At 44.0% G+C, this 21,856-nt stretch overlaps 1 protein-coding gene across 1 annotated transcript in view; it reads right to left on the bottom strand.

The window, feature by feature from the left end:
• Positions 1–21,856, bottom strand: part of dnah7 (dynein, axonemal, heavy chain 7) — a 438,937-nt gene that overhangs the window by 313,289 nt on the left and 103,792 nt on the right. Inside the window, exons 15-16 of the mRNA XM_080198799.1 lie at positions 13,163–13,387; positions 4,435–4,581 (exon numbers count right to left, since the gene is read on the bottom strand). Of these exons, the coding sequence (XP_080054925.1) occupies positions 4,435–4,581; positions 13,163–13,387 (372 nt within the window). The remainder of the gene's footprint in view (positions 1–4,434; positions 4,582–13,162; positions 13,388–21,856) is intronic.

The raw sequence follows: 21,856 nt of genomic DNA, 5'->3' as shown, positions 1-21,856 counted from the left end.
TCCGGAGAAGATGTCATAGCTTCTTCGCTCCAGGGAAGTACTGGACGATGAAAGGTACTCTGTCCGCTGTGTCCCGTGTTTGTCTTCTGAGGAGGTTTGTGCGGTCTTTCGCTGTGGCGTGTCAGGACTGTTGATTGATGAGTCAAGTGCCAGATTCTATTCTTGTGAGAGCACCTTGCAGCATCTGGAGGTGTCTGTTGTGATCCTCTTCAACTGAGCAGATCTTGTGTATACGGAGAGTTTGTCCGTAGGGGATGGCTTCTTTAACGTGTTTAGGGTGGAAGCTGGAGAAGCGGAGCATCATGGGGTTATCTGTGGGCTTGCGGTACAGTGAAGTGCTGAGGTGACCATTCTTGATGGAGTTCCATGTGTCCAAGAATGCAACCAATTCCAGAGAATAGTATGGTGAGTCTGATGGTGGGATGGAACTTGTTGATGTCATTATATAGTTGTTCATCATGAGTCCAAAGGAAGAAAATGTCATCGATGTATCTAGTGTATAGCATCGGTTGAAGGTTCTGTGCAATGAAAAGGTCTTGTTCGAACCCGCACATGAAGTCATTGGCATACTGAGGTGCGCATTTGGTCCCCATAGCTGTTCCGTGTGTCTAGATGAAGAACTGGTTGTTGAAGGTGAAGACATAGCGGTCCAGGATGAAGCGGATGAGTTGTAAAATTGCATCTGGGAACTGGCAGTTGTCAGCTTGAGTACTGAGGCAGTTGCAGCAATGCCAATGTCATGGGGGATGCTATGACAACAGATGAATGAATACCACTCAACAATCACCAGGCAAGAGTGTTCTCTTCCTGTTGGGAACACTTCAGCGGTCACAGGCATTTGGCCTCTGATTTTTGGGTAAGCGCTTTCCAAGGCAGCCTTTGCGACACATGACAACGCAGAGTGACTGAGCAGAGACTGATAACCAAGTTCCGCACATCAGGACAGCCTCAACTGGGACCTTTGGTTCATGTCACACTATCTGTAACCCCCAATGATTTCCTGAACTTGCAAAATCTGACTATCTATCCTGGCTGGAGACAATAACCTCTTTAACCTGTGCTTAACCCTCCCTCCACTCACATTATCTGTACCTTTAAGACTTGATTATCTGTAAAGACTCACATTCCAACCATTATTTGTAAACTGAGTTTGTATATGTGCCCTGTTTGTGAACAAAACTCCCACTTACCTGACGAAGCAGCAGCACTCCGAAAGCTAGTGGCTTTTGCTACCAAATAAACCTGTTGGGCTTTAACTTGGTGTTGAGACTTCTTACTGTGTTTACCCCAGTCCAACACCAGCATCTCCACATCATGACTTAAAAGTTGGCCAGGGCCCTATAGATCCCCACGTGCACCGCAGCTCCCCGCAACCCCCCCCCCCCCCCCCCCCACCCCACCCCAGCACTGGATGCCTGTAAACGACATCCCAGATCACAAGGCACAGAATGCAGCAAGAGGACATGGGTGAAGGCAGTCACTGTAGTTAGGGATCGAATAATATGCACTGTAAAGAATCACTACTGAATGTTCTTGCACCCCATTGCTGTGATTCATCTGTCTGTGATCTGCCTCCCACAAAGAGTTTCAAATCTTGAGGCTCAGAAGCCTGTTCAATGAAGAGAGGCCCTACAGCCCAGCAAATGTGCACCGATGATATCTACTGTTGGAACTGTGCGGATCCCAGTTACAAGCACTGAGCCAGATCCCTGACTGCCGTGGTACTCCAAGTGCTGATCCAAAAACACTATTTGGGTTACAAGATCATCAGTTCCCATCACTGATGCGGGACTCAGTGGTTCAAGATCCTTTATCCCAGTCCCCACCAGCCTCCCAGGCAGTCCCAGCAGACAGTCTGGAATGGCACCTTCATCACCCACAAGACCCTAGGATCAGCCCCACCAACACCACCCCCTCCACTACTGAGGCATTGGACCACACAATGATGGCCTCCAACCCTCACTCAGATAACACCAGTGCAGAGGCCTGAGACTGAGATGTATAGGGCACTTGTGCATGGAGGACTGAGAGATGCCTCAGAGGTCTGGAAGGACTTGGTGGAATAGAAGTTGAGGGCCGCTGTGACCTACACTGCCAAGGATGAAATGTCGTCCTGCAGATCCATAAGAGAGAGGGAGAGACAGTCCCTAAGGTTATCCATCCCGGGTCCTCACTCCCTCCCAGCAACGTGTGTCCCCATGAGTCTGGTGCCATGCGCCACCTCAGTGGGCTGCCAATTGTGTCCACATTCTCACCATAGCAGGGACAGAGAGCATATGAGTGGCTGTGCGGAGGTCCCCATTGGAAACCCTTGAAGCATACGTATAAGTGCACGCACGTAGATATTTGGTGCAGTGGTTTCCAGGAATTGCCTGAAGTTCAGACACCCGGTTGAGAACCACCCTCATGACTGTCATGTAATGGGAAACCATTGTAGGGAGCACTGTAGAGTCCATGCAATGTAAGGAGCTGTGATAACACCTGCAGAGCTCCATTGATTGGGGCAACAGCTGCCAGGCCTGATTTCGTTACTGTTAGTGAAGCCTGGGATGGAATGTCTGCAATAAACCACAGAGCCTGTCCAGCAGACAAGTGGCAGGGTACCAGTGCAACATTAGTCAGGTTGGGACTCAACCTCATATGCAACCACTCAGGGGTTTTTTAGCGGCCCAGGAAAACGCGCACAACACAAGCCCCAAGTCAAGAGTGACCTGACCTGCCACAAGCAGCTCTAAACCCCTATACCCATGCAAAACTCCCACCCATCCTGCACCATGACAGCAGTTGGGAGCCCACCCCTGCACCCTGGAGGTCGGTGCTCAGTAGTACTCACCTCCTCACTCTCTTTCAGTACTGCTGTGACTGAGCCACACTTTTCAAAAGCAGTACTAATTGGTGTTGGTGTGATAATCATGTCGGAGAGGTAGGAAGCACATGGGAAAGGGAAATATGCATGCCGAATTTGCTATTGATATTGAAATCCAGTCACTCGCATTCTAATAAGCTTCACGCTCTTTCTGGGTAGAAAAGTTTTACCTTACATCTCCTCCTAAACGTTCTCCTAAACGTTCCTAAACGTTCTGCCCCTTGAACTTGTGTCCCTTCATGACTTACACTGCAATTAAGGGGAATAGCTGATTCTTATCCACTCTGCTCTCTTCTTTTCTGTTCTGATTTATCTTCTTTTCAAGCAGGAAATCAACATTCACCATTCATCTCCGAGAACAGCATGATCGAAAACTGTCATTTCCTTTTCAATACGTTTCAGTTTGAGTTTCTTTCCCCATGACAACTTGGGCCTGTTGACCTTGGGAAGTTTGACCCCCATGCCCATCCAAGACATTCTGTTTGACTACGTTGCTTTCAATGTAACATTTGACCACATATATTCTTCATTTAATTCCAAGGACAAAGGTCAGCATTCCAACATTCATTCAAATTAGTTTGAGAAACATTTACATTTAGGTCCAACCAAGCAGGCTGATCGTAGAAAACAAGAGTCATAGAAATTATTTTTCTTACTTTTGCTTTCCCATTGAGAAATTGTTTCTCTTTACAATTGATAAACGAGAGATTGCTCACATTATTTCAAACTTTCTTTTCTGCCAATTGTTAACACTTCTTCCTCACATTCGAACAGCAGCCACAATAAATTTTCCTGCTCTGGAGGTGACCTGACTGATCCCATGTCCAGGGTCAGCAGAGCTGTTTCCTCCCAATTAGTCCCTTGCCTAGGCCAAAATTATGTTTGTTTCCAGGTTCCCATTGGGGTGGGTTTGCAATCCAGAAATAAACACATCTATTTCCCACTTGCCACCTCTTCCAGGAAAGTCCAGCCAAGAGACCCCACTGCCTGGAATCTCCTCAGTCCCTCCAGGAATCCTCTTCCTCACACATAAATTCATGCCAGCAGGCAGCCTAATTCATTTAGCAGCCACCGACCACTTCTTTCCTACTTCTAACCCATGGAATCTCAAATTTTCATCAAGTATGTGTTTTGCACTTGTGTTAGTATCCATCTTCTCACAAGCCAAATATCTTCTATAAATATATTTATTTTATGCCACTCTCTTCATGTAATGAATTTTGTGTTTCAATTACTTTTAATTTTCTCCCCATCTGAAGGAAGGTTCCCTGTATATGACGGCAGTACATCATTCCATCGGCATTATTCAAAATCTGAGACTTGAAAACAAGTAACAGTAAGCTATTTGACTGCGTAAGTATCAATGTTCAGACCTGACCTCAATGGCACATCCGTAAATTATCTATAGAGTTTATGCTGTGACATCCTATATATGTAGTTCAATTAAATAACAAAATATTAACTGGCTTTATAAAATATAAACCACCAGCTCATTTTCTTTTTACATTCATTAATAGGTTTATATTCATTTGCCTGCATTATTAGTTCGTCCAAGCATTATCCCATACCTTCTCCAATGCTTGATTGAGTTTTGTATTCAATGTTTGAGCCTTTCGTAAGTACCGATTGACTTCTGACAGTTCTGCAAAACCGTAGAACTCTTCCACTTGCTTAGCATAGCTTTCCAGTTCTTCTACAAATCTTTCTGTACGAAGCTAAAGTAACAAATAAATTTTGAAAGAGGCATCGTATTAAATTTAGACAGATAAAATACATCTTTTAAATAGTAGGCTGACTCTCATTTTTCAACAGCAGTCATAGAAATTTGAGCCCAAAATTCCAATTAAGCCCAAGAACACAATAGGACCTAGTTGTTCTGACATTCATTCATCCCATCTTCACTGCTGATATTAAGGGATTCATGTCAGATCACAACTCCACTCTGCTTTCATCAGGGATTCAAGTCTAAGACATTTCTGAGCTACACATTTGCCAATAAAATTAACAGTCACAGGCTAATAACTGGCATGTGCCCAAATGACGTCTTCGAAAAAGCCCCAATCTCTAACAAAAGGTAATTAATTCTTTAAACATGTAATTCCCATGTTATTTTTAGCTTAGAATTCTCTTAAAAGCTGAAATATTTTGGGGGTGATTTTCCCAGCCCAGCTTTTGCAGCATAGCAGGCCAGGAGACTAAAACAGAGGCCATTTAGTGACCCTACATCACCGCCTGTGCAACTACTCCAAACCCTGATCGCTGAGTGTCTGGATGCATCCAGACCAGCCCTGAATTACACTGCCCCCACCCCAGCAGTCTCAAGCTCCCGACCCCCGCCCCCGACCCCCCCTGCAACCCCAGCAGCTCTGCCTACCCCAAACGTCCAGCGCCGGTCACTGGCCTCCCTTCCTCTATCACCAACAGTGCAGAGTGACAGCGGGACCCCACCCCCACCGATCACCCTCTCACAGAGGCCCTTCCCCCTCTGCCACTGCCCAGTACCTGGTTCTCAATACACAATTCTCAACCACTGGAAGGATTTTGACGACTGTAGCCAAATAGCTACTGACCATTTGAACACCGTTGGCAGCCCTTTCGGATTGTTCTGGAGTTTTCAGAAATAAAAATTAATCTCCTGGACAAGATTTTATTTAACGAAACTTCCAGAAAAATGTCCAACCTGAGTTGGCCACTCTACTTCACTGTTTACTGGTATACCATTGTAGGTGCCACTCATATGTATTTGAAAGTACCAATTTGTTCACACTGACCATGCAGGCGACAAGTTTCCAATATTTCAAGACTGGGGCTTGGGCTTTGGCAATTCCGCTGGTAGGGTGGACAGGCTGCAAGTTCAGCCCCAATATTTCTAATGTGTCCCATAAAAGTATTTCATATAATCTTTGTAACACATCACGCATTTCCTATTAATTGACTAAAAAACTTACAATAACATCAGAATTCTTAAGTCTCTCAAGTAAACACCATTATAGGTTAGTAACATGGGACTAAATTAACAGTAACAAGAACAACAGAAGTAAAGAAATGTAACCATAAATGAGTAGAAATTCCCCCAAATGAAATTAAAGCAATGGAATAGGTTGTGAGTTGAAATATTAGCGAGTGTACCATCACTTAATGTTATTATGCAATACATTAGATAGCAACTTCTGGATTCTGTACATTCAATTAAACATGGAAATCCAGAACTTGCTGCTTAAGTTAACCTGCTCCTCCACAAGTTGCACTGGAGGTGAAGGAAAGTGTTAAATTAAAAGCGGAGGAATTTAGAGTAGCTAAGAGCAGTGGGCGAGAAGAGGATTGGGAAACGTTTAAATGTCAACAAAGATTGACAAAGAAGTTGATAAAGGAGGGTAGGAGAAGCTATGAGGCTGGGCTAGCACTTAATATAAAAAAGGATAGCAAGAGTTTTTATAAATATATAAAAAGGAAGAGGCTGGCTAGGGTGAACGTTGGTCCTTTAGAGGATGAGAAAGGGGAGCTAGTGGTAGGGGATGGGGATATGGCTAAGGTCTTGAATAACTTTTTTGTTTCTGTCTTCACGGAGGAGGACGTGAATAATTTGCCGGGTGTCAGCGATGGAAAGGTGGTAGGACTGGAGGGTCTTAATGACATTACTGTTACTAGAGAGGTGGTGCGCGACAGACTGGAGGGGCTGATTGTGGACAAGTCCCCAGGACCGGATGGAATGCATCCGAGGGTTCTGAAAGAAATGGCGGAGGTTATAGTGGATGCCTTGGTGGTTATTTTCCAGACGTCGCTGGATTCCGGGGAAGTGCCGGAAGATTGGAAAACGGCTAATGTTACGCCGTTGTTTAAGAAGGGTGCCAGGCAAAAGGCGGGGAATTATAGGCCGGTTAGTTTAACATCTGTGGTAGGTAAAATGTTAGAATCCGTCATTAAGGAGGAAATTGCGAGGCATCTTGAAGGGAATTGCTTGATAGGGCGGACGCAACACGGTTTCATTAAAGGGAAGTCGTGTCTGACAAATTTACTGGAGTTCTATGAGGATGTGTCTAGGGCAGTGGATAGAGGAGAGCCGGTGGATGTGGTCTTTCTGGATTTTCAGAAGGCGTTTGACAAGAGGTACCTCACAAGAGGTTATTGCAGAAGGTCAGGGGACATGGAGTTGGGGGTAGGGTGTTAGCGTGGATAGAGGATTGGTTGTCAAATAGGAGGCAGAGAGTGGGGGTCAATGGGTGCTATTCGGATTGGCGGTTGGTGACTAGTGGGGTGCCCCAGGGGTCGGTGCTGGGGCCTCAGCTATTTACCATTCATATAGATGATCTGGAGGAGGGAACCCAGTGCAGGGTGTCGAAATTTGCTGATGACACCAAGATTGGGGGAAAGGCAAATTGTGCGGAGGGTGTGGAGAGTCTGCAGAAGGATCTAGATAGGCTGGGCGAATGGGCCAGGAAATGGCAAATGGAATTTAATGTTGGCAAGTGTGAGGTGGTCCACTTTGGTAGGAAGAATGGTAGGAAGGACTATTACTTACGTGGCGAAAAACTGCAGCAGGCGACGGTGCAGAGGGACCTCGGGGTCCTTGTGCATGAGTTGCAAAAACCCAGCTTGCAGGTGCAGCAGGTGGTCAGGAAGGCGAATGGGATGCTGGCCTTCATAGCGAGGGGGATTGAATATAAAAGTAGGGAGGTCTTGCTGCGGCTGTATAGGGCATTGGTGAGGCCGCAGCTGGAGTACTGTGTGCAGTTTTGGGCGCCGCACCTGCGCAAGGATATTTTGGCCCTGGAGGGAGTGCAGAGGAGGTTTACTAGGCTGATACCAGAGTTGAGGGGATTGAGCTATGAGGAGAGGCTGAATAAACAAGGCTTGTACTCGTTAGAGTTTAGAAGAATGAGGGGAGATCTCATTGAGACGTATAAGATGATGAATGGAATGGATAGGATAGAGGTGGAGAGACTCTTCCCGCTCAAAAAAGACAGTAGGACTAGGGGGCACAGCCTCAAGATAAAGGGGAGGCGGTTTAGAACGGAGTTGAGGAGGAACTTCTTCACTCAAAGGGTGGTGAATCTCTGGAATTCTCTGCCCGTTGAAGTGGTGGAGGCTGCCTCGCTAAATATTTTTAAGAAGCGGGTTGATGGGTTCTTGATAAGAGAGGGGATTAAGGGTTATGGGGAGAGGGCGGGAAAGTGGAACTGAGCCACAACAGATCAGCCATGATCTTATTGAATGGCGGGGCAGGCTCGAAGGGCTAGATGGCCTACTCCTGCTCCTATTTCTTATGTTCTTATGTTCTTATGACAGCATATTGTTAATTGCCAGATCATTTAAATCCAAGAACTACAACAACTTATATTTATGTAGTCCTTTTAACATAATGAAATGTAAAAATGATCTTTGTAAGAGCATTATAGAACAAAGTATGATGCTGAGCCAGGTATTTGGCCAGAACCAAAACCTTGGTCAAAGATGGAAGTTTTAAGGAATGTCGTAAAGGAAGAAAAACAAGGTCAAAAGGCAGAAACATGGAAACATAAAAAAAGGTCCAGGAGTGTGCTATTCAGTCCCTCAAGCCTGCTCCACCATTCAATATAATGTTGGCTGATCCTCTATCTCAATGCCATAGTCTTGTTCTCTCTCCATACCTCTCAATGCCTTTTGTGTATAGAAATCTACCTATTTCCTTCTTGAGTATACTGAGTGACCTGGCCTCCACAACCTTCTGCATTAGAGAATTCCACATGTTTACCTCTCTGAGGGGTGAAGAAACCTTTCCTCATCTGAGGAGACTGGGTCACCAATGGTGGAGCGATTAAAATTGAGTATGCACAAGAGGCCAAAGTGAGAAGAAAGGAGAAATCTTTACAGGTTGTGGGGCTGATGGAGATTATAGAGATAGGAGAGGGTGAGTCATGAGGGAACTGAAAACAAGGATGAGAAATTTAAAGTCAAGACTTTGCTTGACTAGAAACCAATCTAAGTGAATGAGCACAGGGGTGATAGGGAATGGGACATAGAATGTGTTAAGACCCTGGCAGCAGTGTTTAGTTTGAATAGATTATGGCAAATGAGTCAAAGGTGCATTGAAATAGTCAAGTCTGGAGGTAACGAAGACATGAATGAGGATTTGAGCAGGACCTGGGCTAAGATATGGGGGTAGTCGAAGGTCGAAAAAGGCTGTCTTAGGTCAGAAGCTCATCTTGGGATCAAATGTGACACCAAGGTTGTTAACAAACTGGATTAATCCCAGACTGTTGCCATGAATATAAAAAGTCTGAAAAGGCGTTGAGAGGTATGGAGGGAGAACAGGAGTATGGCATTGAGATAGAGGATCAGCCAACATCATATTGAATGGTGGAGATAAGGAATAGTAAGGGGAGAAAGTCACTGGTGGGTGTGGTCTATAGGCCCCCAAATAATAACTTTGAGGTGGGGCGGGCTATAAACAAGCAAATAATTGATGCATGCAGAAACGGAACGGCAATAATCATGGGGGATTTTAACCTGCATATTGATTGGTTGACTCAAGTCGGACGCGGTGGACTTGAGGGAGCGTGCTTAGAATGCTGTCAGGATAGTTTCCTTGAACAGTATGTTACAGAACCTACGAGGGAGTGAGTTATCTTAGATCTGGTACTGTGTAACGAGGCAGGTAGAATTAGGGATCTTCTTGTGAGGGATCCTCTTGGGACGAGTGATCACAACATGGTTGAATTTCTGATACAGATGGAGGGTGAGAAAGTAGGGTCCCAAACCAGTGTCCTCTCCTTGAACAGAGGGGAGTATGATCAGATGAGGGCAGAATTGGCTAATGTAGACTGGGGGCACAGACTGGTTGATAGGACAGCTGAGGAACAGTGGAGGATTTTTAAGGAGATCTTTTTCAGTACTCAGCAAAAATATATTCCAGTGAAAAAGAAGGACTGTAAGAAAAGGGATAACCAGCTGTGGATATCGAAGGAAATAAAGGAGAGTATTCAATTAAAAACTGATGCGTACATTTGCTACAAAGCAAATGTGAGGTTATCCACTTTGGAAGAAATAATAGTAGGATGGAATATTATTTAAATGGTGAAAAGTTGCAGCATGCTACTGTGCAGAGAGACCTGGGGGTCCTTGTGCACGAATTGTAAAAACTCAGTCTGCAGGTGCAGCAGGTGATCAAGAAGGCGAATGGAATGTTGGCCATTATCGCGAGGTAAAAGGGGGGGGGGTGGTCTTGCTGCAACTGTACAAGGCACTGGTGAGGCCGCAACTAGGGTACTGTGTGGAGTTTTGGTCCCCTTATTTGCGAAAGGATATATTGGCCTTGGAGGGAGTATAGAGAAGGTTCACCAGGCTGATACCGGAGATGAAGAGGTTAGCTTATGAGGAGAGATTGAACAGATTGGGCCTGTACTCGTTGGAGTTTAGAAGACTGAGGGGGGATCTTATAGAGACTTACAAGATAATGAAGGGGCTAGATAAGGTAGAGGTAGAGAGATTCTTTCCACTTAGAAAGGAAACCAGAACTAGATGGCACAACCTCAAAATGGCGGGGGCGGGGGGGGCGGGCAGCAGCGGCAGATTAGAACAGAGTTGAGGAGGAACTTCTTCTGTCAGAGGGTAGTGAATCTCTGAAATTCTCTGCCCATTGAAGTGGTGGAGTCTACCTCGTTGAATATGTTTAAGTCACAGGTAGATAGATTTCTGATCGATAAGGGAATTAAGGGTTATGGGGAGCATGCAGGTAAGTGGAACTGATCCACTTCAGATCAGCCATGATCTTATTGAATGGCAGGGCAGGCTCAAAGGGCTAGATGGCCTACTCCTGCTCCTATTTCTTATGTTCTTATGAATAGGGATGAAGTCAGTAGCTAGGAACTAAGTTTGTGGTGGGTCTGAAAATAATGGATCTAGTTTTTTCAATGTTTAATTGAAGGACATTTCTGTTTAAGCAGTACTGGATGTCAGATAAGCCATCTAACAATTCAGCATCAGTGTAGGAGTCAAGAGAAGTGGTGGTGAGATAGAACTGGTTGTTGTCAGCATACATATGAACACTGCTTTTGGATGATCTCGTTGAGGGGCAGCAAATAGATGAGAAGGCTAAAGATAGACCCTGGAGACATCAGAGGAAGTGGGAGGGATCACAGGGAGCAGGAACAGAAGCCACTGCATGTTATTCTCTGGCTACAATTAGACAGATGAGAATGGAACCAAATAAGAGGGATCCCACCCAGCCTGAAGACAGTGGAAAGACATTGGAGGAGATGGTGTGGTCAACCATGCTAAAGGCTACAGAGGGGTCTAGAAAGATGATAAGGGAAAGTTCACCATTATCATAGCCATATGGAACATCATTTGTGATTTTGGCACTGTGGCATTGGTGGAAATTTGATTGGAGAAACTCAAACTTGGCGCCTCAGGATAGATGGAAATGGATTTGGGAGGCGACAACAGGGTCGAGGACTGTGGAAAAGAAATGGTTGTTGAAGATGGGTCGAGGGAAGTGGTGATAATGGTAGCTATAAAGGGAGACTAAATGTATGAAGTTACAGTAGTTATCTTCAGAATTTAATTTACTCTGGACATATTTCTCTAGAAGTTCAATTTTTTAAAACATTTTCATTTCTGCTTCTTATCTTTCTGAATCCCATATTTCTTCTCTTTATTTTGCTTCCTGCACATGATTTAATTCTAATTATTCTTTGTGGTTTTGGCTCTGCATATCTTATTGAAAATTCTCTGTCTGATTAAGCCCCATCTAAAATATTGCATCCAGTTCTGATCACCATGCTTTAAAAAAGATGAGAGGGTGGAGAAGAGAATTACCAGAATGGTTCCAGGGCTGAGGGAGTTTAGTCACAATATTAAGTTGGAAAAGCTGAGGTTATTCTCCTTGGACCAAAAGAGATTGAGGAGAACTTCAACAGAAGTGCATGTAACCGAAGTATACAGGTATGGATAATGTAGACAAGGAAAAACTGGCCCGATTAGCAGAAGAGTCAAAAGCCAGAGGACAAAGATATAAAGTGATTGGCAAAAAAGCCAATAGCAATATGAAGAATAGCTTTTTTTTTTACACAGAATGTGGTTTGGATCTACTGTGGTGGATGTAATTGTGGGTTTAAAAAGGAACTGGATAAGCAGCTAAAGAGAAAAGAAAACTGCTTTGCAACATAGAAAGGGCAGGAGAATGGGGGTAAGTGAATTTCCAGAGACCTAGCAGAGACAAAAAGCCAAATTGCCTCCTTCCGTGTTGAAACTATTGTCTGATTCTATGATTTTTATGCTGTGGTTATGACAGACCACCAGCCAGGTCTATCTAACCATCTGTGGCTAGGCTCCCTAACAGCACTGTGGGTGTACCTATACATCAGAGACTGCAGTGGATCATGAAGTCAGTTTATTGCTACCTCAAAGGCAACTAGGGATGGGTAATAAATGCTGGTCTCACCAGCAATGTCCACATCCGTGTAAAATTAAATATTAAAAACATATTGATTTATTTGTTTAATTAAGAGTGAACTGTGGTTCAGTTGGCAGCATATACACCTGTGAATCAGAAAGTTGTGGGTTCAAGTCCTGCTCCAGGGCTAAAATCTAGGCCAATGCTCATGCAGTGTCAGAGTTGCCCACCTTTAGAAGAGATATTAAACTGATGCCTCAACTGCCCTCTCAGGTTGGGCATGAAAGGACCCTTGACACACTTTCAAAGAAGATGATGGGAGATATTCACAGTGTTCTAGTCAACATTTATTTCTCAATCAGCATTGCAAAAACAGAATATCTGGTCATTATCATATTGCTATTTATGGGTGCTTGCTATGTGCAAATTGGCTGCATACTTCCTATATTACACCAGTGGCTACACTTCAAAAACACTTCATTGGCTGTAAAGCACTTTGGGATGTCTGATGGTCAGAAAAGGTACTTTGTAAATGCAAGTTTTACTATTTAAATTAGTTACTACTTTAGTAAAGAAAGAGCAAGTTCTAGCTAAAGGCAAAAGAAAAATACTTCAGCCACTGGAAATAAATAAAAAGAAAAATAAATAGCACCTCCTTCCTACTCTGCACTAAATTCCTGGCTTTAGCATAGTTAACAAAGGACTCCTTTTACACTTATTCTGCGCCCCACATATCTGGCCAATATGTCCACCACAAAGGCAGATAGTAGAGAGTTGTTTGAATGTATTCACATTACATATCTAATGTTAATAAGAAGTTTTGCTGTGGTGTCAGGTCAGGACCTGCATGCACACTACAACTGTGTCTATGCAAAGCAAATGAAGCAAAACCTTATCAATACCGAAGCACTTGAATCTCTCACCCTGAGTCCTTGTTGGTATTGTTCTTCTTTCTCTGCAACCATCCTCTTGTTTTCTTCAAAAATCTCTGCCATTCGTCCGCTCCAGTGAAATGTACTATTGTTCAGTCGTATGTCACTAGGGGAAAGTATAACATGATCCACAAGAAAAGTCAAGCGGTTTTTGGCTTCAATGAGCTTCAGTTCAAGCTCAGCCATGTCCTTCGCTTCAACCTGTTTTATATATGCCTGCCAAAAAGAAAACATTGGTTTAACAATAAGTCTGCCACTAAGATCGCCAAAGTGTGCAATAACATTTGCACATTTGAATGACAGCTCACAAATTGCCTAAATTTCATTTTTTTAAGTGCTCTGCTGTGCAACTTGTTTTCAGCAGTCTTTTCAGCACTTCCAAATCTGTGAATAACGAACATAAGAACGTAAGAACTAGGAGCAGGAGTAGGCTATCTGGCCCCTCAAGCCAGCTCCATCGTTCAATAAGATCATGGCTGATCTTTTCGTGGACTCAGCTCCACTTACCCGCCCGCTCATCATCACCCATAATTCCTTTACTGTTCAAAAATTTATCTGTCCTTGCCTTAAAAACATTCAATGAGTAGCCTCAACTGCTTCACTGGGCAGAGAATTCCACAGATTCACAGCCCCTTGTGTGAAGAAGTTCCTCCTCAACTCAGTCCTAAATCTGCTTCCCCTTATTTTGAGACTATGCCCCCTAGTTCTAGCTTCACCATGGAAACAACTTCCCTGCTTCTATGTTATCAATTCCCTTCATAATCTTAAATGTTTCTATAAAATCTCCCCTCATTCTTCTAAATTCCAATGAGTATAGCCCCAGACTACTCAGTCTCTCCTCATAAGCCAACCCTTCAACTCCGGAATCTCCTCTGCATCTCCTCCGCATCTCCTCCTGTGCCAGTTTATCCGTTCTCAAGTAAGGAGACCAAAACTGTACACAGTACTCCAGGTGTGGCCTCACCAGCACCTTATACAGCTGCAATGTAATCTCACTGTTTTTAAACTCCATCCCTCTAGCAATGAAGGACAGAATTCCATTTTCCTTCTTAATTACCTGCTGCACCTGCAAACCAACTCCTTGTGATTCTTATACAAGGACACTACCCAGGTCTCTTTGCACAGCACCATTTAAATAATAGTCCATTTTGCTGTTATTCCTACAAAAATGGATGACCTCACATTTACCAACATTGTACTCCATCTGCCAAACCCTCACCCACTCACTTAGATTATCTATATCCCTTTGCAGACTTTCAGCGTCCTCTGCACACTTTGCTCTTCCACCCATCTTAGCGTCATATGTGAATTTTGACAATTACACTTGGTCCCCAACTCCAAATCATCTATGTAAATCATAAACAATTACGGTCCCGACACTGATCCCTGAGGCACACCAGTAGTCACGGACTGCCAACCAGAAAAACAGCCATTTGCCCCCACTCTTTGCCTTCTGTTAGTCAACCAATCCTCTATCCATGCTAATACATTACCCGTAACACTGTGCACCTTTATCTTATGTAGCAGTCTTTGGTGCGGCACCTTGTCAGATGCCTTCTGGAAATCCAGATACACCACATTCACAGGTTCCCCAATGTCCACTGCACATGTAATGTTCTCAAAGAATTCCACCAAATTAGTTAAACATGATCTGCCCTTCATGAACCCATGCTGCGTCTTACCAATGGGAAAATTATATCCAGATGTCTCACTATTTCTTCCTTGATAACAGGTTCAAGCATTTTCCCTACTACAGAAGTTAAGCTAACTAGCCTATAGTTACCTGCCTTTTGTCTACCTCCTTTTTTAAACAATGGCGTCACATTTGCTGTTTTCCAATCTGCGGGGACCACCCCAGAGTTCAGCGAATTTTGGTAAATTACCATTAGTGCATTTGCTATTTCTTCCGCCATCTCTTTTGCATGGGATGCATTCCATCAGGACCAGGAGACTTGTCTACCTTTAGCCCTATTAACTTGCCCAACACTACCTTTCGTGATAATGATAATTTCTAGGTTCTCACCTGCCATAGCCTTCCTGTCATCAATTTTTGGCATGTTATTTGTGTCTTCCACTATGAAGTCCGACACAAAATACCTGTTCAATGCTTCAGCCATTTTCTCATTTCAAGTTATTACATCCCCCTCCTCGTCCTCTAAAGGACCAAAGTTTACTTTCGTCACTTTTTCATTTTATATATTTGTAGAAACTTTTGCTATCTGTTTTTATATTCTGAACTAGTTTACTCTCATAATCCATCTTACCTTTCTTCATAGCTTTTTTCATGGCTTTCTGCTGACCTGTAAAGATTTCACAATCCTCTAGGTTCCCACTAATCTTTGCCACTTTGTACGCATTTTCTTTCAATTTGATAACCTCCTTTATTTCCTTAGATATCCGTGGCAGAGTATCTCTTTTTTTTACAGTTCTTCCTAATCACTGGTATATACTTTTGCTGAGCATTGTGAAAGATCATTTTGAAGGTCCTCCACTCTTCCTCAATTGTCACCATAAAGTTTTTGCTCCCAGTCTACCTTAGCCAACTCCTCCCTCATCCCTTTATAGTCTCCTTTGTTTAAGCACAAGACACCGGTATTGGATTTTAGCTTCTCATGCTCCATCTGTATTTTAAATTCAACCATACTATGATTGCTTCTTCCAAGAAGATCCCTAACTGCAAGATCATTAATTATTCCCAACTCATTACACAGGACCAGATCTAGGGTAGCTTGCTCTCTTGTCGGTTCCATTACATACTGTTCAAGGAAGGTATCGCGGATACGCTCTACGAACTCCTCCTCAAGGCTGCCTTGACTGACCTGGTTTGACCAATTGATATGTAGATTAAAATCCCCCATGATAATTGCTGCACCATTTTTACATGCATCAGTTATTTCTTTGTTTATTTTTCGCCCCACCATGATGTCATTATTTGGTGGCCTATAGATTATGCTTATCAGTGACTTTTTCTCCTATTTCTAATTCCCACCCAAATGTATTCAACCTTTTTTTCCACACAACCTGTATCTTCTCTTGCTACTGCCCTGATATCATCCTTAAATATCAGAGTTACACCACTTCCCTTACCTTCCTGTCTGAGCAGTTTGATACCCCTGGATATTCAAATCCCAGTCGTGACCATTCTGCAACCATGTCTCTGTAATGGCCACCAAATCTTACACGTTTGCTATGATTTGTGTTGTCAACTCATTTACCCTGTTTTGAATGCTACAAGCACTCAGATAAAGTACTCTGATGCTAGTTTTTGTACCTTCCTTTTGAATTCTAACACTTCCATTAATAATATCTCCTGAGTTCCCCTTCCTTTTAATTTTTTTCCTGATATTTGATGTAGTTGGAACCTTCTCCCCACATTTTGTTCTTGCCCCCTCCTTCTCTCTCCTTACATAGGTTTCCATCCCCCCGGCATATTAGTTTAAGTAAGAAGTCTCACAACATCAGGTTAAAGTCCAACAAGTTTATTTGGTAGTAAACGTTTACTACCAAATAAACCTGTTGGACTTTAACCTGGTGTTGTGAGACTTCTTACTGTGTTTACCCCAATCCAACACCGGCATCTCCATTGCAAGCCTACTTGTGACACTAAAATATCTATAGGATCAAGAGAAATCAGAGTGTACACATCATATTAGTTTAAACCCTCCCCAGATGCTCCAGCAAACACTCTCCCTAGGACATCAGTCCAAGTCCTGCCCCGGTGTAACCCGTCCAATTTGTACAGATCCCACCTCCCCCAGAACTGGTCTCAACGCCTCAGCAACCCTCCCCCCGACACCACCTCTTCAGCCACACATTTATCCGACATATCCTCTCATTTCTACTGTGACTAGCACATGGCACCGGTAGTAATCCAGAGATCACTACATTTGAGGTCCAATTTCTTAACTTTCTTCCTAGCTTCCTGTATTCTACTTTTAGGGCCTCATCCCTCTTTTTAACCCATGTCACTTGTACCTGGCTGTTCGCCCTCCCCCTTCAGAATGTCCTGCAGCTGCTCCAAGACATCCTTGACCCTGGCACCAGAAAGGCAACATACCATCCTGGAGACTCGTTTGTGGCCACAGAAACGCCTCTCTATTCCCCTTACAATTTGAATCTCCTATAAATATTGCACTGACACACTCTTTATCACTCCCCCCTACAGCAGAACCAGCCGTGGTGCAACGAGTTTGGCTGCTGTTGCTTTCCTGAGAGAGGTCATTCCCCTCAACAGTATCCAAAGCGGTATATCTGTTTTGCAGGGGAATAGTCACAGGAGATTCCTACACTACCTGCCTATCTCTCTTGCTCTGTCTAGTGGTCACCCATTCACTTCCTGCCTACGGAGTCTGAGCCTGCGGTGTGACCAATTCTCTGTACGTGCTATTCACGATACTCTCTGACTCGCGGACGCTCCATAGTGTCTCCAGCCGCCGCTCCAGCTCTGAAACTCGAGCTTCCAGGAGCTGTAGCTGGAGACACTTCCTGCACACATGCTGACCCAGGGGACTGGAACTGTCCCCAGCCTGCCACATGGAGCAACAGGAGTAAACCACAGCTTGGAGCTGTCCCATCATGTCTAACCCCTTTAAATTAAATTTTTGAAAGATGTTTTGTTTCAGATATATACAATTTTCTACAGCCCTTCTTTCCTGCTCCTTGTTACTATCGAATATAACCTTTTCAATCTATAAACAACAGAAATTACGCAGAAACACTATAATTCTGTACAACAACTACAATGCCAAGAGCAAAAAGAAAAAACACTTACCAATCAGCAATCTCACTTGTAGCCTCTACTGCCTGTTTCATCTAACTCCCTGTGTTCATCCAACTCCAAAAGCACTCCTTCCAGTCAGACAGCACTCACCATGCAGGCAGAGCAGCACTCTCAAGCCTCTGTTTTTAACTAGTTGTACAAACAACCAGCCAAGTTCAGTTGAGACCTGACTTAGCTGATTCCTGTCGCAGGAATGCACTGAAGTGCATTCGGCACCAAAAAACAGTTTTGCAATAATAGAAAGATCTATAGAAAGTCCACAGCAACCTGTCATGCATAATTTTCTACTATTACTTTGAAAGAAAAAGGTAACTTATCTGCTTGCTAGGCCAGCTTCTGTATTTGCGCAGCGGTACACTGACTAGTTATCAGTTTTGCGCGCCTGTGTTTTCCCTTTCTCTCTGTGGTCCACGCAGCCCTTGACCTGACCCAACCCCAGTCACCCAACTGGAACCACCAATGCAGAAAATGGCAAGATCCAAAATTTCGACACAGACTCACTCCTGAGATTGCCAGTCTGAGACACTCTACCCTTATCCTAATTTTAAAAAATGATGAACTATGTGGATGGTAATCAAAACAAAGTAACCTTGAATTCTTCCATATTGACCATTGTATGACAGGTAACAGGAGCAATTTAATACATGCAGCATCAGAGTAGTGTAGATGCCAAAGTGGACTGGTTAAAGGGATTTTCAGTTCAGCTTTCCAAATTGTTGTTATGCCATATAACCTCAACCTTCACTCCTCTAATCAACCCCATGCCCTTCCATACTCCTTCACATCCTGATTGTCCTCGCCATTCCCACTGACATCCCCATGCCCCCTCCATATCCCCCACTTATCCTCAATAGCCACTCACCCAGTATCCACTGTGGGCAGGCCACAAAAACCAAACAATAACAATTGGAAGTCTTTGAAATGAACATGATAAAAGTAAACTTCTAATACTCAAATACGCAACCATACATACTAAAAAAAATCTAGAACCATTGAAAGGACTTAAATCTCAAGTGGGCAATAAGTTGTGAAACAAATAATTATCTATTCAGTAACCACATCAAAAACAGATAATCCTTTAATAACCTCTTAAAATTCCATCAAATAGGGAACACAACCTCCTACCGAGCTAAGTGATTCATTAACTTTTGAAACTCAACCAAGCATTCATAATCATATAGATCAACCACTGAAGCTCCAAACAATGGAGCTGACTGGATTGGAAGGTGTTAAAAGACTTAGCTGTCAGAATGTTCCTGACATCTCAGCAGGCATTCTCCCAAGGTTCATGATCTATCTTACTTCGTGGGATTCCAAATGGTTTCCTTAACCTGCCTGACCCAACCAACATGAGAAACAAATTTGCTCTATACCTGAGTGGTGACCCTAACATCACAGGGCATGTAAATTGATCAAAACACAAACCTATCCAACCCAACCTATGGGAATTTTGTCTGAGCAAGTTTTGGGGGGAAAATTCAAAGTTTCCAATCTGATCACAAGTAATGGTAAGCTTGGCTGCTTTCTAAGCAGTTGACCCAGGTTCGATTCCTGGCCATCATAGTTTGTTGGATCTAGGGTGGCATGGTGGCACAGTGATTAGCACTGATGACTCTCAGTTCCAGGAACCAGGGTTCAATTCCAGCCTTTGGTGATGGTCTGTGTGGAGTTTGTACATTCTCCCTCTGTCAGCATGGGTTTCCTGCAGAAGCCAGCTTCCTCTCACAGTCCAAAGATGTGTAGGTTAGGTGGATTGGCCATGTTAAATTTCCCCTTGGATGTATAGTTTGGATGGGTTAGCCTTGGGAAACTTACGGGGTTACGGAGATAGGGCTGGGGAAGAGGACCTGGGTAAGATGCTCTGTCAGAGCCTGATGCAGACTTATTGGGCCAAGTGGCCTCTTCTGCACTGTAGGGATACCATGATTCTAATTGTTCAAAATTCCCACATCTATGCCCAAATTTGTGGGGCACAGAATCCTAGCCCCATACCTCCATTTCTTCACAATTGTTGAATCGAAACCCTTAAACTATAACATTGTAGTTGTACCTATGAACTATAAGAGTTCAAAAAAGTGGCTCACCACACCTTCTCAAGAACAATTAGCTATGACGAACAAATGCTGGCATTGCCAGCAATGTCCACATAGAACATAGAACATTACAGCATAAACAGGCCCCTCGGCCCACAAGTTACGCCGATCATATCCCTACCTACCAGGCCTATCTATAACCATCAATCCTATTAAATCCCATGTACTCAACCAGAAGTCTCTTAAAAGACCCCAGCGAGCTCTACCACCACCGACGGCAGCCGATTCCACTTACTCACCACCCTCTGAGTGAAAAACTTCCCCCTGACATCTCCTCTGTACCTACTCCCCAGCACCTTAAACCTGTGTCCTCTCGCAGCAATCATTTCAGCCCTGGGAAATAGCCTTTGAGAATCCACCCTATCTATACTTCTCAACACCTTATAAACCTCTATCAGGTCACCTCTCATCCTTCATCTCTCCAGGAAGAAAAGACCTAGCTCCCTCAACCTATCCTCATAAGGCATGCCACCCAATCCAGGCAACATCCTCGTAAATCTCCTCTGCACCCTTTCAATAGCCTCCACATCCTTCTTGTAGTGAGGCGACCAGAACTGCACACAGTACTCCACGTGGGGTCTGACAAGTGTCTTATAAAGTTGCAGCATTATCTCCCGACTCCAAAATTCAATTCCTCAATTGATGAAGGCTAGTACACCATACGCTTTTTGACCACATCCTCCACTGCGAGGCCGATTTAAGAGTCCTATGAACCCGGACCTCAAGGTCCTTCTGATCCTCTACACTGCTAAGAGTCCTATCCTTGATATTGTGCTCCTTCATCCCATTGGACCTGCCAAAATGGACCACTACACATTTATCCACATTGAAGTCCATCTGCTACTTCTCCACCCAGTCTTGCATCCTATCTATGTCTCACTGCAACTTCTGACATCACATGAGAATAAAATACTTAACCACAGATAGAGACAATTCTTGTCTGAGGCTACAAGGGGAGCTCTAGCTGGGACAGAAAATGGGTGCAACCACGCTGGGCAGAGCTCTGAGTGTTTCACTGGGCTATACCTGTCTCTGGCTGTGTAAAGGGGAGGGGTGGTCACCATACCTTCAAGAGACATCCCTTGTTCCCTAGAATCCAGTAATGAAGTTTGGGGGCTGAAGTGAATGATTGCAACAGCCTGCAATCAGCCGGAGGATGAAGGAGCCTTGGCAACTTTCAGGAAAGTGACGGTACATGTGGAAGAAGTTCACGTTGTGCTCACAGAACATCTAAACTTTGAAGGAGCAATTGTCTTTCCTGTTGATGAATCTGCCTGGTTGGTCACTTGGTGGTTTGATGGCTTAATGGATGCAACTGATGATGTCTTGCGGCTGCGATTGAGGCATTACCCACTGCCCCTGGTGATCACATCTGTCTGGAAGGGAATGTTCTCTCCAGATCTTGCAAAGAGGGTAGCAGTTGTCTGCAAGATGCTGTGGTGTGCAGTTGTTTGTGAGATGCCACCAAGGTGTCCAGTTTACTTTTAGAAGGAACCAGAAGTGAAGAGGTTCAAGATCACGATGATTTTGACAGGTACTGGCAAGGGAATGATGAGCTGTGCTGCAAGGAGTAGCCTGTAAGGTATGTTCACATGCCTGTGTTCAACTCCCTGGACAGTCGCAGCCTCTTGCAACACTAGTTCTTTATCATTCTAAGGTAGCTTCTCCTTCAACCAATCCTGCGCTGAAGACATGATTTCCATTTCACTCCTGCCTCTCATCCCTTTCCCCTGCCCTCCTGAAGCCAGGGATCTGCCCCTCCTATGGAGCGTATTTCTTCTCATCACCACCAGACCCAAAATCTGAGAGTCA

The sequence above is a fragment of the Carcharhinus amblyrhynchos genome, chromosome 11 (assembly GCF_965287045.1).
Source record: "Carcharhinus amblyrhynchos chromosome 11, sCarAmb.v2.hapA, whole genome shotgun sequence".
Taxonomy (NCBI): domain Eukaryota; kingdom Metazoa; phylum Chordata; class Chondrichthyes; order Carcharhiniformes; family Carcharhinidae; genus Carcharhinus; species Carcharhinus amblyrhynchos.
The sequence above is the reverse complement of the archived record's forward strand: the minus strand, read 5'-3'. Positions and strand labels throughout refer to the sequence as shown.